We start from the raw sequence: 15406 nt of genomic DNA, 5'->3' as shown, positions 1-15406 counted from the left end.
AAGACAATAATTGAATGATAATTATTTTCTAAGAAAATAAGTATAAAATATCATAGTGTCATCTCATTTCTCTTATTATTATGTCTGTTATTATTATTGCTCTAGCTCCATTCTCTTTAACATACCTTAACCTCCCTTGGCAGTCCAAACATTCCCCTCATTTGACTACAGATATTCTTAAACAGAATTATTTTGGTTCTCCCTTCAATTACCATATTCTGTCTCATCCATTATTATCATTGTTATTTTGTGTTCTTACTTTTCCTCTACCTGTGGAACATTTGCTTGTTACTAACTTAACCTGCCTGAAGGCTTGGATAGAGTTGTTTCAGAAACAGTATGAAAAGTACTAAAGCAAATCACTTAAGGTGGGATAATTTTGACAGGCAAAGTATATTTGGAGCATTGCATGTGAAAGTTTCCCCCTCTAAATTCTTTCTTTTTTTAAATTGAGGTGTATTCCATAGACAGTAAAATGTACAAATCTTAAGTATACATACAGCTCAATGAGATTTTGCCTGTGTAATCACCACCCAGATCAAGATACAGAAATTTTCAGTCATCCCAGAAAGTTCCCTTGTGCCCCTTCTCAGTCAACACATCCCCAAAATGATAACTGATATTCTGACTTCCATGCCCATATATTAATTTGCATGTTCTTGAACTTTATATAGATGGAACCATATAGTGTGTACTCTGGCATCTGGCTTCTTTCACTCGATGTAATGTTTTTGACGTTCATCTATGTTGTTTCTATCAGTAGTTCATTCTTTTTTATTGATATATAATATTCCATTGTGTGAATGTAATTCATTTGCCCATTTTTCTGTTAATGGGCATTTGGGTTTTCAGTTGAGACTTTTATGAATAAAGATTCTATGGATATTCTTGTATATGTCTTTTGATGGACACTTGCGCTCATTTCTTTAGGGCTATATGTCTAGAATTAGAATTGCTAGATCATAGGGTAGTCTGTGTTTAAATTTATTAGAAACTGCCAAACAATTTTCTAAAATGTTTGGACCATTTACACTCCCACCAATAATATCTGAGAGTTCCAGTTATTCCACATTGTCATCTATACTTGTCTATCTTTTTTTTTTCCAATCTTTTTTTTTTTTTAATGTATTTATTTATTTATTTGGCTGCATTGGGTCTTCGTTGCTGCACGCGGGCTTTTCCTAGTTGTGGCAGGCGGGGGCTAATCTTCATTGTGGTGCACAGGCCTCTCATTGTGGTAGGTTCCTGCTGCATAGCACTGGTTCTAGGCACACGGGCTTCAGTAGTTGTGGCACGCAGGCTCAGTAGTTGTGGCTCACAGGCTCTAGAGCACAGGCTCAGTAGTTGTGGCACACGGGCTTAGTTGCTCCGTGGCATGTGGGATCTTCCCAGACCGGGGCTCAAACCCATGTCCCCTGCATTGGCAGGCAGATTCTTAACCACTGTGCCACCAGGGAAGTCCTATACTTGTCTATCTTTTTAATTTTAGTCATTCTGGGTTGCTCTGTGGTGATATCTCACTGAGGTTTAAATTTGTATTTCCCAATGAATAATGATGCTGAGCACTTGTTATTGACCCTTTGGGTATCATCTTTTGTGATGTGCCTCTACAAATCATCTGCCCATTTAAAAATTGGGCTGTCTTTTTCTATCTGATTTTTGTATCACATTTTCTGTATGTGAGCCTTTTGTTAGATATTATATGTATTGTGAATATTTCCTCCTAGTCTGTAGCTTGAGTTTTTACTTTACTTCAGAATCTTCAGATGAGCCAAAGTTCTTAGGCAAGAGTTTTAAGAGGCACTTCAGATACCAGTAACTAATAAACTAGCCATCTGTTAGTAATTGTATTGGTTTTCTCCTGCTACTGTAACAAAGTACCAAAAAAAGGATAAATTTATTATCTTGCAGTTCTTGAAATTAGAATTCTGATACAAGTCTCATTTAAGATTTAAGCAACTTGCCAAAGATGATAAGTAGTAAGTAACAGATTTGGGATGCTAGTTTAGGTCTGATTCCAAAGCCCTTGTACACTCTTTCCCCAGTGTGGTCAGTCAAATGGATCAAAATAAATGTGTATCAGAACACATCTGTATTCTGTTGTAACCTTGAAAAAGTTTGGTAGCATGCCAAAATATTTGAATCAAGAGGTTCCAACTTGGTGAAATTCTATTTATATGCTTGAGAGACTCTTAAAATTGTGGTAAAATGCTGTGAATATGAACATCTAGTTAGAAGATTCAAATGGTGCATTTGACCTCTTTATTCCGGTTCCATTACAATTTTGACTGCCTCAGTTTTCACTACGTATAGCCACAACCATGTAGGCAAATTTGTTTGTCCCTGTTACTTGTTTTTTGGAATGCTCTGGATAATTCCTAAAAATGTGAATTTTATTTTCACTTTGATGTCTCAGACTTTTTAAGGGAGACATTGTGATGAAATGTTGGCTGAGTCACCCTTATATTAATAATTGTTTTATTCTCCATGTGATTGAATCAATTACATTGCAAAAGAAGTAAAGGAAAATGCTTAGATCCCTTTAAGTATCTCTAGAATTTCTAATTTGTATAATTCAGGGATCAGTGAGTGTTGTTTTGCTTTCACACATTTAGCATTTGTTTCTTTGGCCTAAATAACTCAACTTTCCTATTCTTGAATTTCTTATTTGTGCCAATTTGGATAATATTTTAGAAAATATGTACCTGTTGATAAATTGTAGTGTGTCACTGGTGAAAACTGGCTTACTGTGCTAAATTTTACCAGTATTCTCCAGGCAGGGATGCCTCTTTTGATTCAACCATTTTCTCTTTGAATGAGGTAACCCATTTGAAAATCTGTTGATATATTCCTTGGCAGGTTGGTCCTAATCTGGACCCTCTGCCTTACTAGCCTCATTTTCCACAACTCTCACACATGTAGCTTACACTTTAGCTATATAAAACTATTTGCTGTTTTTAGTACCATATATATTTTTATATCTCTTCCTTTAACCTCTTTTGTGTGGTAAACTTGGCATGTCTGTCATTCAGGACTCAGTTAAGTGTCATTTCCTCTAGAAAGCCTTCCGTTAAACCTTCCTCAGCCTCTTGATAGAATTAGATGACCCACTGAATAAGATGCATGCCTTTATCACAGCACTTACTACACCATATTGTATTATCTGTTTACTTTTTGATTTTCCCCTAATATTCTTTAGTAGTTAAGGGGGAAAGTAGCAGAATATGAGGTTGGAGAGATTTAGGCAGGGACCAGATCACATAAGGTCTTAGGCCAGAGTAAAGAGTATGGATGTTATTGTAAAAGCCAATGGAGGGTTTTAGCAGGAGAGTGACATGATCCTATATGTGTTTTTAAAATATCTCCCTGGCTGCTCGGTGGAGAATGGATTTGTGGACAGTAAGAGTGCAAGCTGGAAAACCAGTCAACAGAGGCTACTGCAGTGGTCCAAGTGAGAGATGATAGTGGCTTAGACTAGGATAGCACCAGTGGAGACTGGAGAAAAGTGGATGACTCAGGATGTATTTTGGAGTTAGTGCCTATAGGACTCATTAATGCATTAAAAGTGGGGGTTGAAAAAAAGGAAAGATTTTCAAAGTTTATTTTCAGGTTTCTAGTTTGAGCAGCTGTGTAGAGAGAAAAGCTGGCATTCTGTTTTGATTATGTTTGAAATGCCTGTAAGACATTCAATGAAGAATCAAGTAGGCATTTAAATATGTGACATTGGAATTCAGAGGTGAGGTGTAGGCATCATTGTTATAATTGGTATTTAAAACCATGGGAACTGATGAGATCACCAAGAGGATGAATATAGAGAGAGAAGAGGGCCCAAAGATGAACATAAATACCACAAGTTCATCAACCAAGGCAGAATCTGGCATCCAGACATGTTTTAATTGCCATATTTAAAATTTAAAAATGCTTTAAACTGGTTTCTCACATTTGAAAATTGAGAGTTCCCATTAAAATTCGGATCTTTGCCTTCTCTTGAATAATCAGAAGGTGCAACATCACTGAGCCTGTATTTCCATGCAGTAACAATCAGCCTAAGCTATGCTCTTTAGTATGGTCTGTCCAGTTGACCACAGTCTGTACACTGTTCCTTATTTTTCTTTTACTTAGCCTGTTTTAGTCAAATGCCTCTCTGGGCATTTGAATTTACAGCCCCTGATTTACACGTTAAGGATAGAAGGAGCCAACAAAGGAACCTATGAGGAAGCAACACCAAGATAGGAAACCCAGGAGAATACGGTGTTACAGAAAACTAGAGAGGATGTGTTTCACTTATTAAATGCTATTAAGAGACTGAGGAGGATGAAGAGAGAGAAGGGCTGTTTCCGTGGTGTGAATAGAATTGAGGAGGGGATGCGGAAGAGAGGTGAGGAAGTGGAGGCAGTTCTTTTGAAAACTTAGGAAAGTGAAGAGGTGCAGGTAAATGGGACAGGAGATATTAGAGACTGTGTGAACAGTCCATTAGAGAGGTGGAGATGGCTGGTACAGGAGAGAAAGGTGATAAATAACGTGAAGATCTTAGAGACCAGGTGATATCCTAGAGCACAAGAGCCTGATTGGCCTTTGCACGGAAGAGGCACGCTGCCACAGGGAAGGAGGGAAGGAGCACACTGGTCCTGAGGTGGTGGCAACATGGAACACTAACTGATAACAATGAGAACAGAACCAGAGTGTTATTTTAGCTAAATATTTAGACTCACACTGTGTGTATGTTCTGTGTTTATAAGTTCTCCCTCACCGTCTCTGCCTGTGAATCTCTCTAGCTCCAGTGTCACCTTTCCAGGCAAGCCTTTCTGTTCTTGTTGTCCACATTCCGCCCAAATAACACTTTTTCCTCTTTGGAACTCATTTATTTCTTCTATTACATTTTCTCAGTTCATTCCTCACTTCCCTCTACTACACATACACATACTCTTACTTTAAAGTGAAATGCTGGCTCATCGAGAAGGAAGAAAAAAAAATATCAGCCAGTCACCAAATACTTAATAAGTGTTCTCTATATGCCTGGTTCTGTGCTAGGTTCTGGAGATTCTTTAGTGAACTGTAGAGACTTGGACCATGCCTTATGAATCTTAGAATTTAACAGTGATCTTTGGCTTTTGAGTTCAACAGAATCCTTGGCAGGCCTTTAAAATACAGGTACCAGGGCACCCACTGAATCAGGAGTTTCTGGGACGAGGGCCTAGCATTTACAGAGATCTCGAGGCAAAATAGTGTTTTTCAAAAACTGTAGCTACAGGCCTAGCCAAACATTATTTCTTAGATGCCTTGTATGGTTGACTTATGTGGGGAGGAAGCAGAGGAAGATTTAACTTAGGAGGTGACATTTAAAATGGATCTGGGATACACACTGAAGTATTAAGGGGTAAAGGGACATGACGTATCCAACTTACTCAAATGGTTCAGAAAAATAATAGTTTATATATCTATCAAAATATTAAAATTGATGAATCTGAATAGAACATATACAGGAGTTCATTATACTATTCTTTCAACATTTCTGAAGTTTGAAATTGTTTGAAAAGAAAAAAGCTGGAAGGAATGAAGATCAAAAATAAATTGGATCTAGAAGTTACATAAGATTCCAATAAGCAGAGACATAGGTAGAGGCAGGATTGGATAATGAAGGGGATAAGTATTCCAGGCTGAAAGGACAGGGTAGGCTCTGAACAAAAGCAGAACAGACTAGAATATGATAGTGTGAGATAAGAGACAGGTAAGCAGTCAGGTGTAACTGAATTACAAGTTCAGTAAAAAGTAATGAGTGGAGCCAGATTATGAAGCTCCATGTGTGCCCTGCAAGGAGTTTAGTTTTCATCATTAAAACTAGCAGTCACCAAGTAGGATGCTCATTCCCCAGGTGGTGAGAAAAATGATCTGTTGGGGTGCAGGAAGAAAACTTTGTAACTTCTGTTTGTATATATTTATATCATTTTTTAAAATTTCTATTTTTATGTATTAAAAAATATATGTAGTATCTTAACACAGCAGTATGTATACAATTTATAAATAAATATACATATATGGAGTTCCTAAAAAACTTTTTTGCTATCAAAGTTAGGAGACTACTCCTGTAGACATTTTCCTGCCTTGTAGCCAGAGTGATATTTTTTAAATGTAAAATCAGTCCTGTTAATCTCTCTATATGTGTGTGTGTGTATTTATGTGTTTGTGTATGTGTATGTAGTTTTTCAACAACTTACTTTGTGTTTAGGATAAAGTCCAAATCGTAACATGACTTTAAAGGCTCTTCTCAGTCTACTGCCTACAAATCATGCCAGTCTTCTCACTGGATGCAAGTGTTCATGGTCTAAGCCAAGCTCCTTTACTTCTTTGAATGCACTACCTTGCCTCTGTGTTAGATGATCCTTCTATGTAGGATGATCTCATTAAAAAAAATTCTTTTCACCTGGTTAACTCAGTTTATTTTTCAAGTCCTAGCTTATGCGTTACTTCCCCTGATAGCCCTCTTCTGACTCCCTAGACAAGGCAGTAACCCCTTTGCATAGCTTTGAAATGGCCCCTCTCATATTTTTAGTGGCTTGCTAAAAGTTCTTAAGACAGGAAACATATCTCTCTTGTTCACTCCTTTATCCCAGTGGAAATGCTTGGGACATTGTCAAGAGCCCAGTAAATATTTGTTGAAAAGAGAATGAGGTTGTGGAGCAACAGGAACTCTCATTCATTGCTGGTGGGAATGAAGAATGGCACAGCCACTTTGAAACAGTTTGGCGGTTTCTTTTAAAACATACTCTCACCATACAATCCAACAATCACGTTCCCTGACATTTTCCTGATAGAGATGAAAACTGTTGCCTACACAGAAACCTGCACACGGATAGCAGGTTTATTCATAATGCCATAACTTGGAAGCAACTAATATGCCCTTCAGCAGGTGAATGGATAAATAAACTGTGGTACCTCCAGACAATGGAATATTATTCAACACTAGAAAGAAGTGTGCTATAAAGCCATGGAAAGACATGGAGGAACCATAAATGTATATTATTAAGTGAAAGAAGCCAGTCTGAAAAGGCTACATACTGTATGATTCCAACTGTATGACATTCTGGAAAAGACAAAACTTTAAAGATCAGTGGTTACTAGGGGTTAGGGGAGAGGGAGAGTTGAAATGACAGGGCACATAGGATTTTCAGGACAATGAAACTATTCTGTATGATATTATAATGGTGGATACATGTCATTATAAATTTATCTATACTCAAGAGTGAACTGTAATATGAAATATGGACTTTGAGTGATAATGATGTGTCAGTATGAGTTCATCAACTGTAATAAGAAATGTACCACTGTGGTGGGGCATGTTGATAGTGGGGGAGACTATGTGTGTGTGGGAGTGGCGATTATATGGAAAATCTTTGTACCGTCTGCTCAATTTTGCTATGAATCTAAAACTGCTGTAAAAAATAAAGTCCATTAAACACACACACACACAGATTGTGAGACAAATCTGAAATATGGAACATTTAATAAGAAAAAAAAAAAGAGAATGGGGTAATCACTAGGGCAATGCCAATCAAAACCACAATACCACTTCAATCCATTAGGATGGCTATAATCACAAAGACAACCAACAACTAGTATAGGGAGGATGTGGAGAAATTCATATATTGCTAATGGGAGTATAAAATAGTACAGCCACTTTGAAAAACACTTTCACGGTTCTTCAGAATGCTAAACATAGAGTTTCCATATGACCCAGAAATTCCATCCTCAATATATACCCAAGAGAAATGAAAACATACGTCTGCACAAAAACTTATACATGAATTCTCACAGCAGCATTATTAATAATAGCCAAAATGTAGAAAAAGCCTAAATGTCTCTTAGTTAGCTCAAACTGCCATAACAAAATACCATAGACTTGAACAATAGACTTTATTTCTCAGAGTTCTGGAGATTAAGAAGTCCAAGATTAAGATGCTGACTAATTCCATTCCTGGTGAGAGCCCGCTTCTTGGCTTGCAGAGGGCCACCTTCTCCCTGTGTCCTCATGTGGCCTATCCTTGTTGCATGTAGGTGGGGAGAGAGAGTGAAGTCCTGTCTCTTCTTCTTATTAGGACCCTAATCCCATCATGGGGTCCCTACTCTCTTGACCTCATCTAAACCTATTTATTTTGCAAAGGCACCATGCCCAACTGCTGTCACATTGGGGGTTAGGGCTTCAACATGTGAATCTGGAGGGGACACAAATGTGCAGTCCTTAGCAATGTCCATCAACTGGTGAATAGATAAATAAAATGTAGCATGTTCATACAATGAAATGTTAGTCATCCATAAAAGGAAGGTATTATTGATACATGCTGTAATATGAATGAACCTTGAAAATATGCTAAATGAAAGAAACCAGACAGAAAAGACTGCATATTGTATGATTCCACTTATATGAAAAGTCCAGAACAGACAAATCTTTAGGGACAGAAAATAGATTAATGGTTGTCTAGGGCTGAGGAGGGAGGAGGTTTGAGGAGAAGTAGGGGTGACTGCTAATAGGCCTGGGGTTTCTCTTTGGGGTGATGAAAATGTTCTAATAATGATAACGGTTGCACAACTCTGTGAAAATATTAGAAACAATTGAATTGTGTACTTTAACTCTATAGTATGTGAATTACATCAGTAAAGCTAATAAATTTTAGCAAAAATTGGTAGTTTTCTTTAAAATGGCAAAATATAAAATACTGCATGGAGAAAGGTGATGTTCTTCTATTACATTTCTTTGCATTCTAAATGGAGTGTTGAAAGGAAATAAACTGTAGAGATTTTTTAAAAATCAGACTTTTAATGCGATATAATAAACAGTAACAAGAGGACATTTGGAAAGGTTTGGATAAAAGCAGTTCTTGAGTGAGACATGATTTAGTGGCCAGTCTGCCTTTCAGGATGAATAGTCATCCACCTCATTTTAATTTTTTTCCTTTATAGTATATTATGTGACTTTAAATAACTCACAGGGTTTGTTTTTTCCCCCTCCTTCCATTAATTTATTCTCCTTTGCACCTTCTAATTTCTCCTTTGGAGAAAAGACAGCAACCATCCACTTCCTCATTTCTTTAGTAAGATGAGTGCAGTAACTCTTTACTTCTCTCATCTCATTTTGAGCAGTAAATAATGTGATAATGTCTATAATGATTTTTTTAAAAAGCAAGAGTAACAAAGAGTTTGAAATTTTTCTCAAGTGGCTTCATACAAATGATTTGGTAACATCCACATTTACCATGTTTGTTGGGCTGACTCTTACATCCTTGAGGCTAACTCCTCTGACATCATTTTTGCTTTCTCTGACTTCTTTCATAAGTCCCCTCTTCTGTGCTCCTATGGTACTCTATGCGTATCTTTTTTTTTTTTTAATCATATCTCCACATACTGGCATCTTCTATTTATCTGCCTGTCTCCTCCATTAGCTTATAAACTTCATTAAGGCCAATGACTGGATCTTATCTTTGTACCTCAGCATCTGCAGTTGAATTTGGCAAATAGGAGGTATTCAGTAAAGGCCTGTTGAACTAAACTTAATCATAGTAGAAGCTGTGTTATCAGATGCGATAGGGAGTGATATTTAGTCCGTTAATTTTTAAAGAGTCAAAGCTATAATTATATTGAAAAAAATGTATTGTATACCCACCTTCAAGTTTTATTTTAATTAACATATAGTTGTATAATCTTTGACAATGATTTGATGTAGGGCATGGCCTTTGAATATGGGACCCTAATTATAGTTCTACTTAGTCTTTCTTGCATTGCAAAACAAACAAAAAATTTTAAACCCTAAAATGAAAACAGTTTATTTAAAATGGAAGCACTTGGGAAGAACTTTGAGAACTTTAGATTTTTACTGTTTTTCCCAATCTCTAACAGATATCTTATCCACAGCTAATTCAACAGCAATTTTTATTAGCAACTCAATTTTATTGAGTCTGTTTTAAACATTTTAAACAGTTTTCGTAGAAACAGTAGCTCTCTTTTTGCAGTCATACTTCTGCTAACTAAATACAGTGGCATTAACAAGTTTAGGAACAAATAGAAGTGACTGGCTCTTACTAAGCATCCACCTCAGCTATTTGGATTAGAACTAGCTAATCCAAAGGAAGTACTGAAGAGTAGCTAACCGGCTATGATCATTAAAGCTTACCCTGAGCATCTGTAATACATTTTATGCAAAAAATGGAGAATATTGATTAATCTAATAAATCACTTAGTGGAGGGGATTTACGAGAACTTGTACTTGTTTTTTTCTGTACCAAAATTTCATCAATTATAGATAGAGCTTAAGCAGGGTCTCCTATATCCTGCCACAAGATTTCATAAATTTGTCCTAAAACTCAGTGCTTTGAAATGTCTTACTGTCTTCTCAAGTCACTCTGGCCACCCCCAAAGAATTTCATGCTAATTGTTTTTTTTTTATTTGTTTGTTTTAATTTCAGTGGTAGGAATGGGATCCTGGTGCTTCCACATGACTCTGAAATATGAAATGCAGGTCAGTAATGACAAAATTGACTTAAATGCTTATTTCTCTTAATCCAGAGACACTTCAAATTTGAGGAAAGAGCACATTACTAGAGGATGATATTGAGGCAAGAAGAAAAAAAGATGGAATTTGTAATCCCTGGAGTTTTTTACTTCAGGCCAAAGGATCCAGGTTGAGTAAGTGAAGAGGCAAGCAAATAAGTTGTCCATAGAGAAAACAAGTGAAAGCAGAATGGGTTTTTGACCACCTCTGTGCAGGCAGGTACGATTTTAGAGCAGGATTAGAAAGTAGAGTCTCATGGAGACATCTTAAGAAGATAAAATCAGTTCACCAAAGTAATGTATTCTTATTCTTGGCTGCCTACATTCCCTTATGTCTCTCTTGTGGCATCCACTTGAATGGTCTGGTCCCCAATAGCAAGGTTTTAGAGCTATGCAAGGATTTTTATTTACTGTCCTTGCTCTAAGGGGGCCATATAGCTAGTCCTCAATCTTTTAACCTCTTTGTTCCCCATCACTAGCCCAGAAACTTCTAGAATAGCACTGTCCAGTAGAAGTATGATGTGAACTACGTATATAATTAAAAATCTCCAGTAGCCACATCTTAAAAAGCCACATTAAGAAGAAATAGGTGAAATTAATTTTAATAATATATTTTATTTAACCCAGTATATCCAAAGTGTTACTTCAACATGTAATCAGTATAAAAATTTATTAATGAAATGTTTCACAGCCTGAAACTGGATGTATGTTTCATACTTGCAGTGTATCTCAGTTAAGATTAGGTTTATTTCAAGTGCTCAATAGCCACATAAGGCTAGTGCCTACTGTATTGGATAGTGCTATTCTGGAAGGATCTGTTTATACAGTAGTCTATGAATTATTAATTACAGCTATATTAAAACGTAAGAATTAATTCTTAGAATTGATTTTAATATTCTACACATATTTATAGTAAGGTGTCATGTTTCCTGTGCATGCCATGCTTGACATGGAGAATACACAAATGAATAAGACACTGGTCTGACTTAATCGAGCATAGAACACATTTCTCACACTCTCTGGCTGGGAAAAAAGACTTATAAACAGTGATATAATATGGAAATTATTTTTAAAGAAGTACAAATACGCTATGTCAACACAGTGGAGCTTAGAAGAATCTATAATCGTTAAAGACATTTAAACAGAATCTGAAAGAATTTAGTTGAAACTTTTTAGGTAGCGAAAAGTGAAATGACATACTGCACTTGCACTATGACATAAACAGAAGCAGGGAGTCATTACAATGGTGGTGTATCTGACAACAGTGATAAAGCTAGAACTTAAAATGTGTTTGAAGAAATGACAAGAATGATATTCAAAAATTTTTAACTGTATGGCAAGAATACCAGCAATCAGAATGGTGATACCAGTGAGCAACAGCTAAATAATAACCCTGAAAATAAGGCTTTGTATTTTATCATACTAAAAAATAACTAGAATTTGTCCAGCTTTAGCAATCATCAAATGCTTCCATATATACTATCTTAGATAGTTATTACTCATGTTTTATAAATTCTAGTACTAGAACTGAAAGAGGCTAGTTGATTTGACCAAAATCATTCACAGTTTATAAATGATATACACACACCACATACACACACACACACACACACGCATGCAGATTTCTTTACACACACATACACACATCCATTCTATTCTCTGACTCTGTCCATGAGAGGACTTAGGAGCCGGGAACCCCAATACCAAAGAGCATACCTATCATCCAGATCGTTTGCCATTGAAAGGAATCTGGCTGGATTCTGAGGGTTGGGGCAGAAAAAAAGGACAGTATGAGCCTGAAACATCTTTTTGTGCCAGAAGGAATGGAAATGATAAAAGAATGATGGGAAGATGTCAAAAGGATACTGAAGCCAACTTGAAGGGCTTCTCTCAAATTTGAGACAATTTGAGCATCAGAATAAGCAATGATAGTAACAGATCATAACAGTTATTAAATCCATTGAAGACACAGCCCACTGAATAAAATGGGAAATCATGAGTCCATACTAAAATAATACATGATATAATAAATGAAACAGTAAGTGATTATGAATAAATGAATAGATTAAAAGTTTGATGTTGAATTTACATTGTTTCAAAGTACATTATTACAAAATAATTATAAAAGGAAAAAGGGTAACTTTACAGTGGAGGAGACTAGCAGACAACACCTTAGTCAAGCAGTCAGAATGAGTATCTTCATAATGGGACAAATCAAAATTGTATGCCACCGAAGGATTCAGTGGCAAAAACATAGCATCACCTCTCTGATATTCTTGCCAAAGATGCATAATCTGAATCTAGTCATATGGAACCATCAGGCAAAATAAAATTGAGTGACATTCTACAAAACAACTGGCATGTAGTCTTCAAAAGTATCCATGGTCATAAAATTAAAAGATTGAGGAACTGTTCAAGATTGAAGGAGACTAAAAAGATATGAGAAGTAAATACACTGTGTAATTCTGGGCTGGATCCTGTGTGTGTGGTGTGTGTGTGTGTGTGTGTGTGTGTGTGTGTGTGTGTGTGTGTATGTATGTATGTATGTGTGTATGCTTATACTTATATTATTGGGACACTTAGAAAAACTTGAATGGGGTCTGAGGATTACATGATAGTAATAAATCAATGTTAATTTCCTGATTTTGTTGGTAGTATTGTGGATAGGTAGGTGAATATCTTTTTTTAAAGATATAATTCACATATCATAAAATATACCCTTTTAAAGTATACGAGTTGTTTTAAGTATACGCACAGAATTATGGAACCATCACCACTCTCTAATTCCAGAATATTTTCATCACTCCAAAGAGAAATCCCATTCCCATTAGCAGTCATTCCCCTTAATCCCTCTACCTTGACAACCACTAATCTCCTCTTTCTCCATGGATTTGCCTATTCTGGACATTTCATGGCAATGGATCATACGATATGTGGCCTTTTGGTTCAATTAGGCTGAAATATTCCATTGTTTGGATACAGCACATTTTGTATATCCATTTATTAATTAGTGGATATTTGGGTTGTTTATGAGTTTTTGGTCTTTATATATAATGCTTCTATCAACATTCATATACAAGTTTTTGTGTAGATGTATGTTTTCAGTTCTCTTAGGTATATACTTAGGAGTGGAATTTCTAAGTCAAAGGGTAACTCTATGTTTAACCTTTTGAGGAGCTGCTAGACTGTTTTTCTTAAGTGACTACACCATTTTACATTCCTGCTGGCAATTCTCCATATCCTTGCCAATACTTGTTGTTGTCCGTCCCTTTGATTATAGCCATCCTAGTGGGTGTAATGTGGTATCTCATTGTGGTTTTGTTCTGCATTTCCCCAATAATAAGTGATATTGAGCATCTTTTCATGTGTATATTGACCATTTGTTTACCTTCTTAGGAGAAATGTCTATTCATATCCTTTTGCCTATTTTAAAATTGGGTTATTTGCCTTTTTGTCATTACATGGTAAGAGTTCTATACATATTCTGAATATAGACCCTTATCAAATATATGGTTTTCTAATATTTTCTTTCATTCTGTGGACTGTTTTTTCACTTTCTTGATAGCATTCTTTGAAGCAAAAAAAAGTTTTCAATTTTGCTGAAGTTCATTTTATCTATTTTTTCTTTGGTTGCTTTTGCTTTTGATGTTGTATCTAAGGAACCATTGCCTAATCCACGGTTATGAAGATTTATACCTATGTTTTCTTCTAACATAGTTAGAAGTTAGCTTTATAGTTTTAGCTCTTACATTTAGGTCTTTGGTCCATTTTTAATTAATTTTTGTATGTGGTGTGAGGTACAGGTCTAGCTTTATTCTTTTGCATGTGGATATCCAGTTGTCCCAAGTCATTTGTTGAAAAAACTGTTCTTTCCTCATTGAATTGTCTTGGCACCCCTGTCGAAAATCAATCAATTATAAATATATGAGTTTATTTCTTGATGCTCAGTTCAACTCTCAGTTCCATTGACCTATATGTACCTTGATTACTGTAGATTTGTAGTAAGTTTTGAAATTGGGAGCTGTGAATCCTCCAGATTTATTCTTTGTTTTAAAAACTGTTTAATCTATTCTGGGTCCCTTGAATGTCCATATGAATTTTAGGATCAGCTTATCAATTTCTGCAAAAAGTTAGCTGGGATTTTGAAAGGGATTGCATTGAATCCATACTTTGGAGAGTATTTCCATCTTAATATTAACTCCTCCAATCTATGAACACAGGATGTCTTCCCACTTATTCAAGTCTTTTTAATTCCTTTCAGTGATGTCTTATAGTTTTGACTTCTTTTGTTACATTATTTATAAGTATTCTTTTTGATGCTATTATAAATGAAATTGTTTTCGTAATTTCACTTTCTGATTTCTCATGCCTATTGTATAGAAGTACCAATGATTTTTGCATATTGCTCTTGTATCCTTGCTGAACTTGTTTTTTACCTCTTACAGTTTTATGTGTATGTGTATATAGATTTGTTAGGGTTTTTTGTGTGTACAAGATCATGTCATATGCAAATAGAGATAGTTTTACCTCTTCCTTGTGCATACAAGATCATGTCATATGCAAATAGAGATAGTTTTACCTCTTCCTTAGGAATTAGACACCTTATGCTTATTTTTCTTGCCTAACTGCCCTGACTAGAACTTCTAGCACAGTGTTTTTTTTTTAATTGAAATATAGTTGATTTACATAATTATTTTAGTTTCAGGTATACAGCATAATGATTCAGTATTTTTGCAGATTATACTCCATTATAAGTTATTACAAGATAATCGCTATAATTCCCTGTGCTATGCAATATATCCTTGTTGCTTATCTATTTTATATATAGTAGTTTGTTAATTCCATACCCTGATTTGTCCCAGCCCTC

General features: G+C 35.7%; 1 protein-coding gene across 3 annotated transcripts in view; it reads left to right on the top strand.

Annotated features, from left to right (window-relative positions):
- The window catches only part of ACER3 (alkaline ceramidase 3), a 187496-nt gene that overhangs the window by 86786 nt on the left and 85304 nt on the right, over positions 1-15406 (top strand). For 2 of the 3 annotated variants that reach the window (XM_036860118.1, XM_036860117.1), the window contains exon 3: positions 10455-10507. The exons of the other annotated variant lie outside the window; for it this stretch is intronic. In XM_036860118.1, the coding sequence (XP_036716013.1) occupies positions 10455-10507 (53 nt within the window). The remainder of the gene's footprint in view (positions 1-10454; positions 10508-15406) is intronic. 3 annotated transcript variants of the gene reach the window in all.

Source organism: Balaenoptera musculus, chromosome 8 (assembly GCF_009873245.2).
Source record: "Balaenoptera musculus isolate JJ_BM4_2016_0621 chromosome 8, mBalMus1.pri.v3, whole genome shotgun sequence".
Lineage (NCBI taxonomy): Eukaryota > Metazoa > Chordata > Mammalia > Artiodactyla > Balaenopteridae > Balaenoptera > Balaenoptera musculus.
This window is presented reverse-complemented; position numbering and strand designations above follow the sequence as displayed.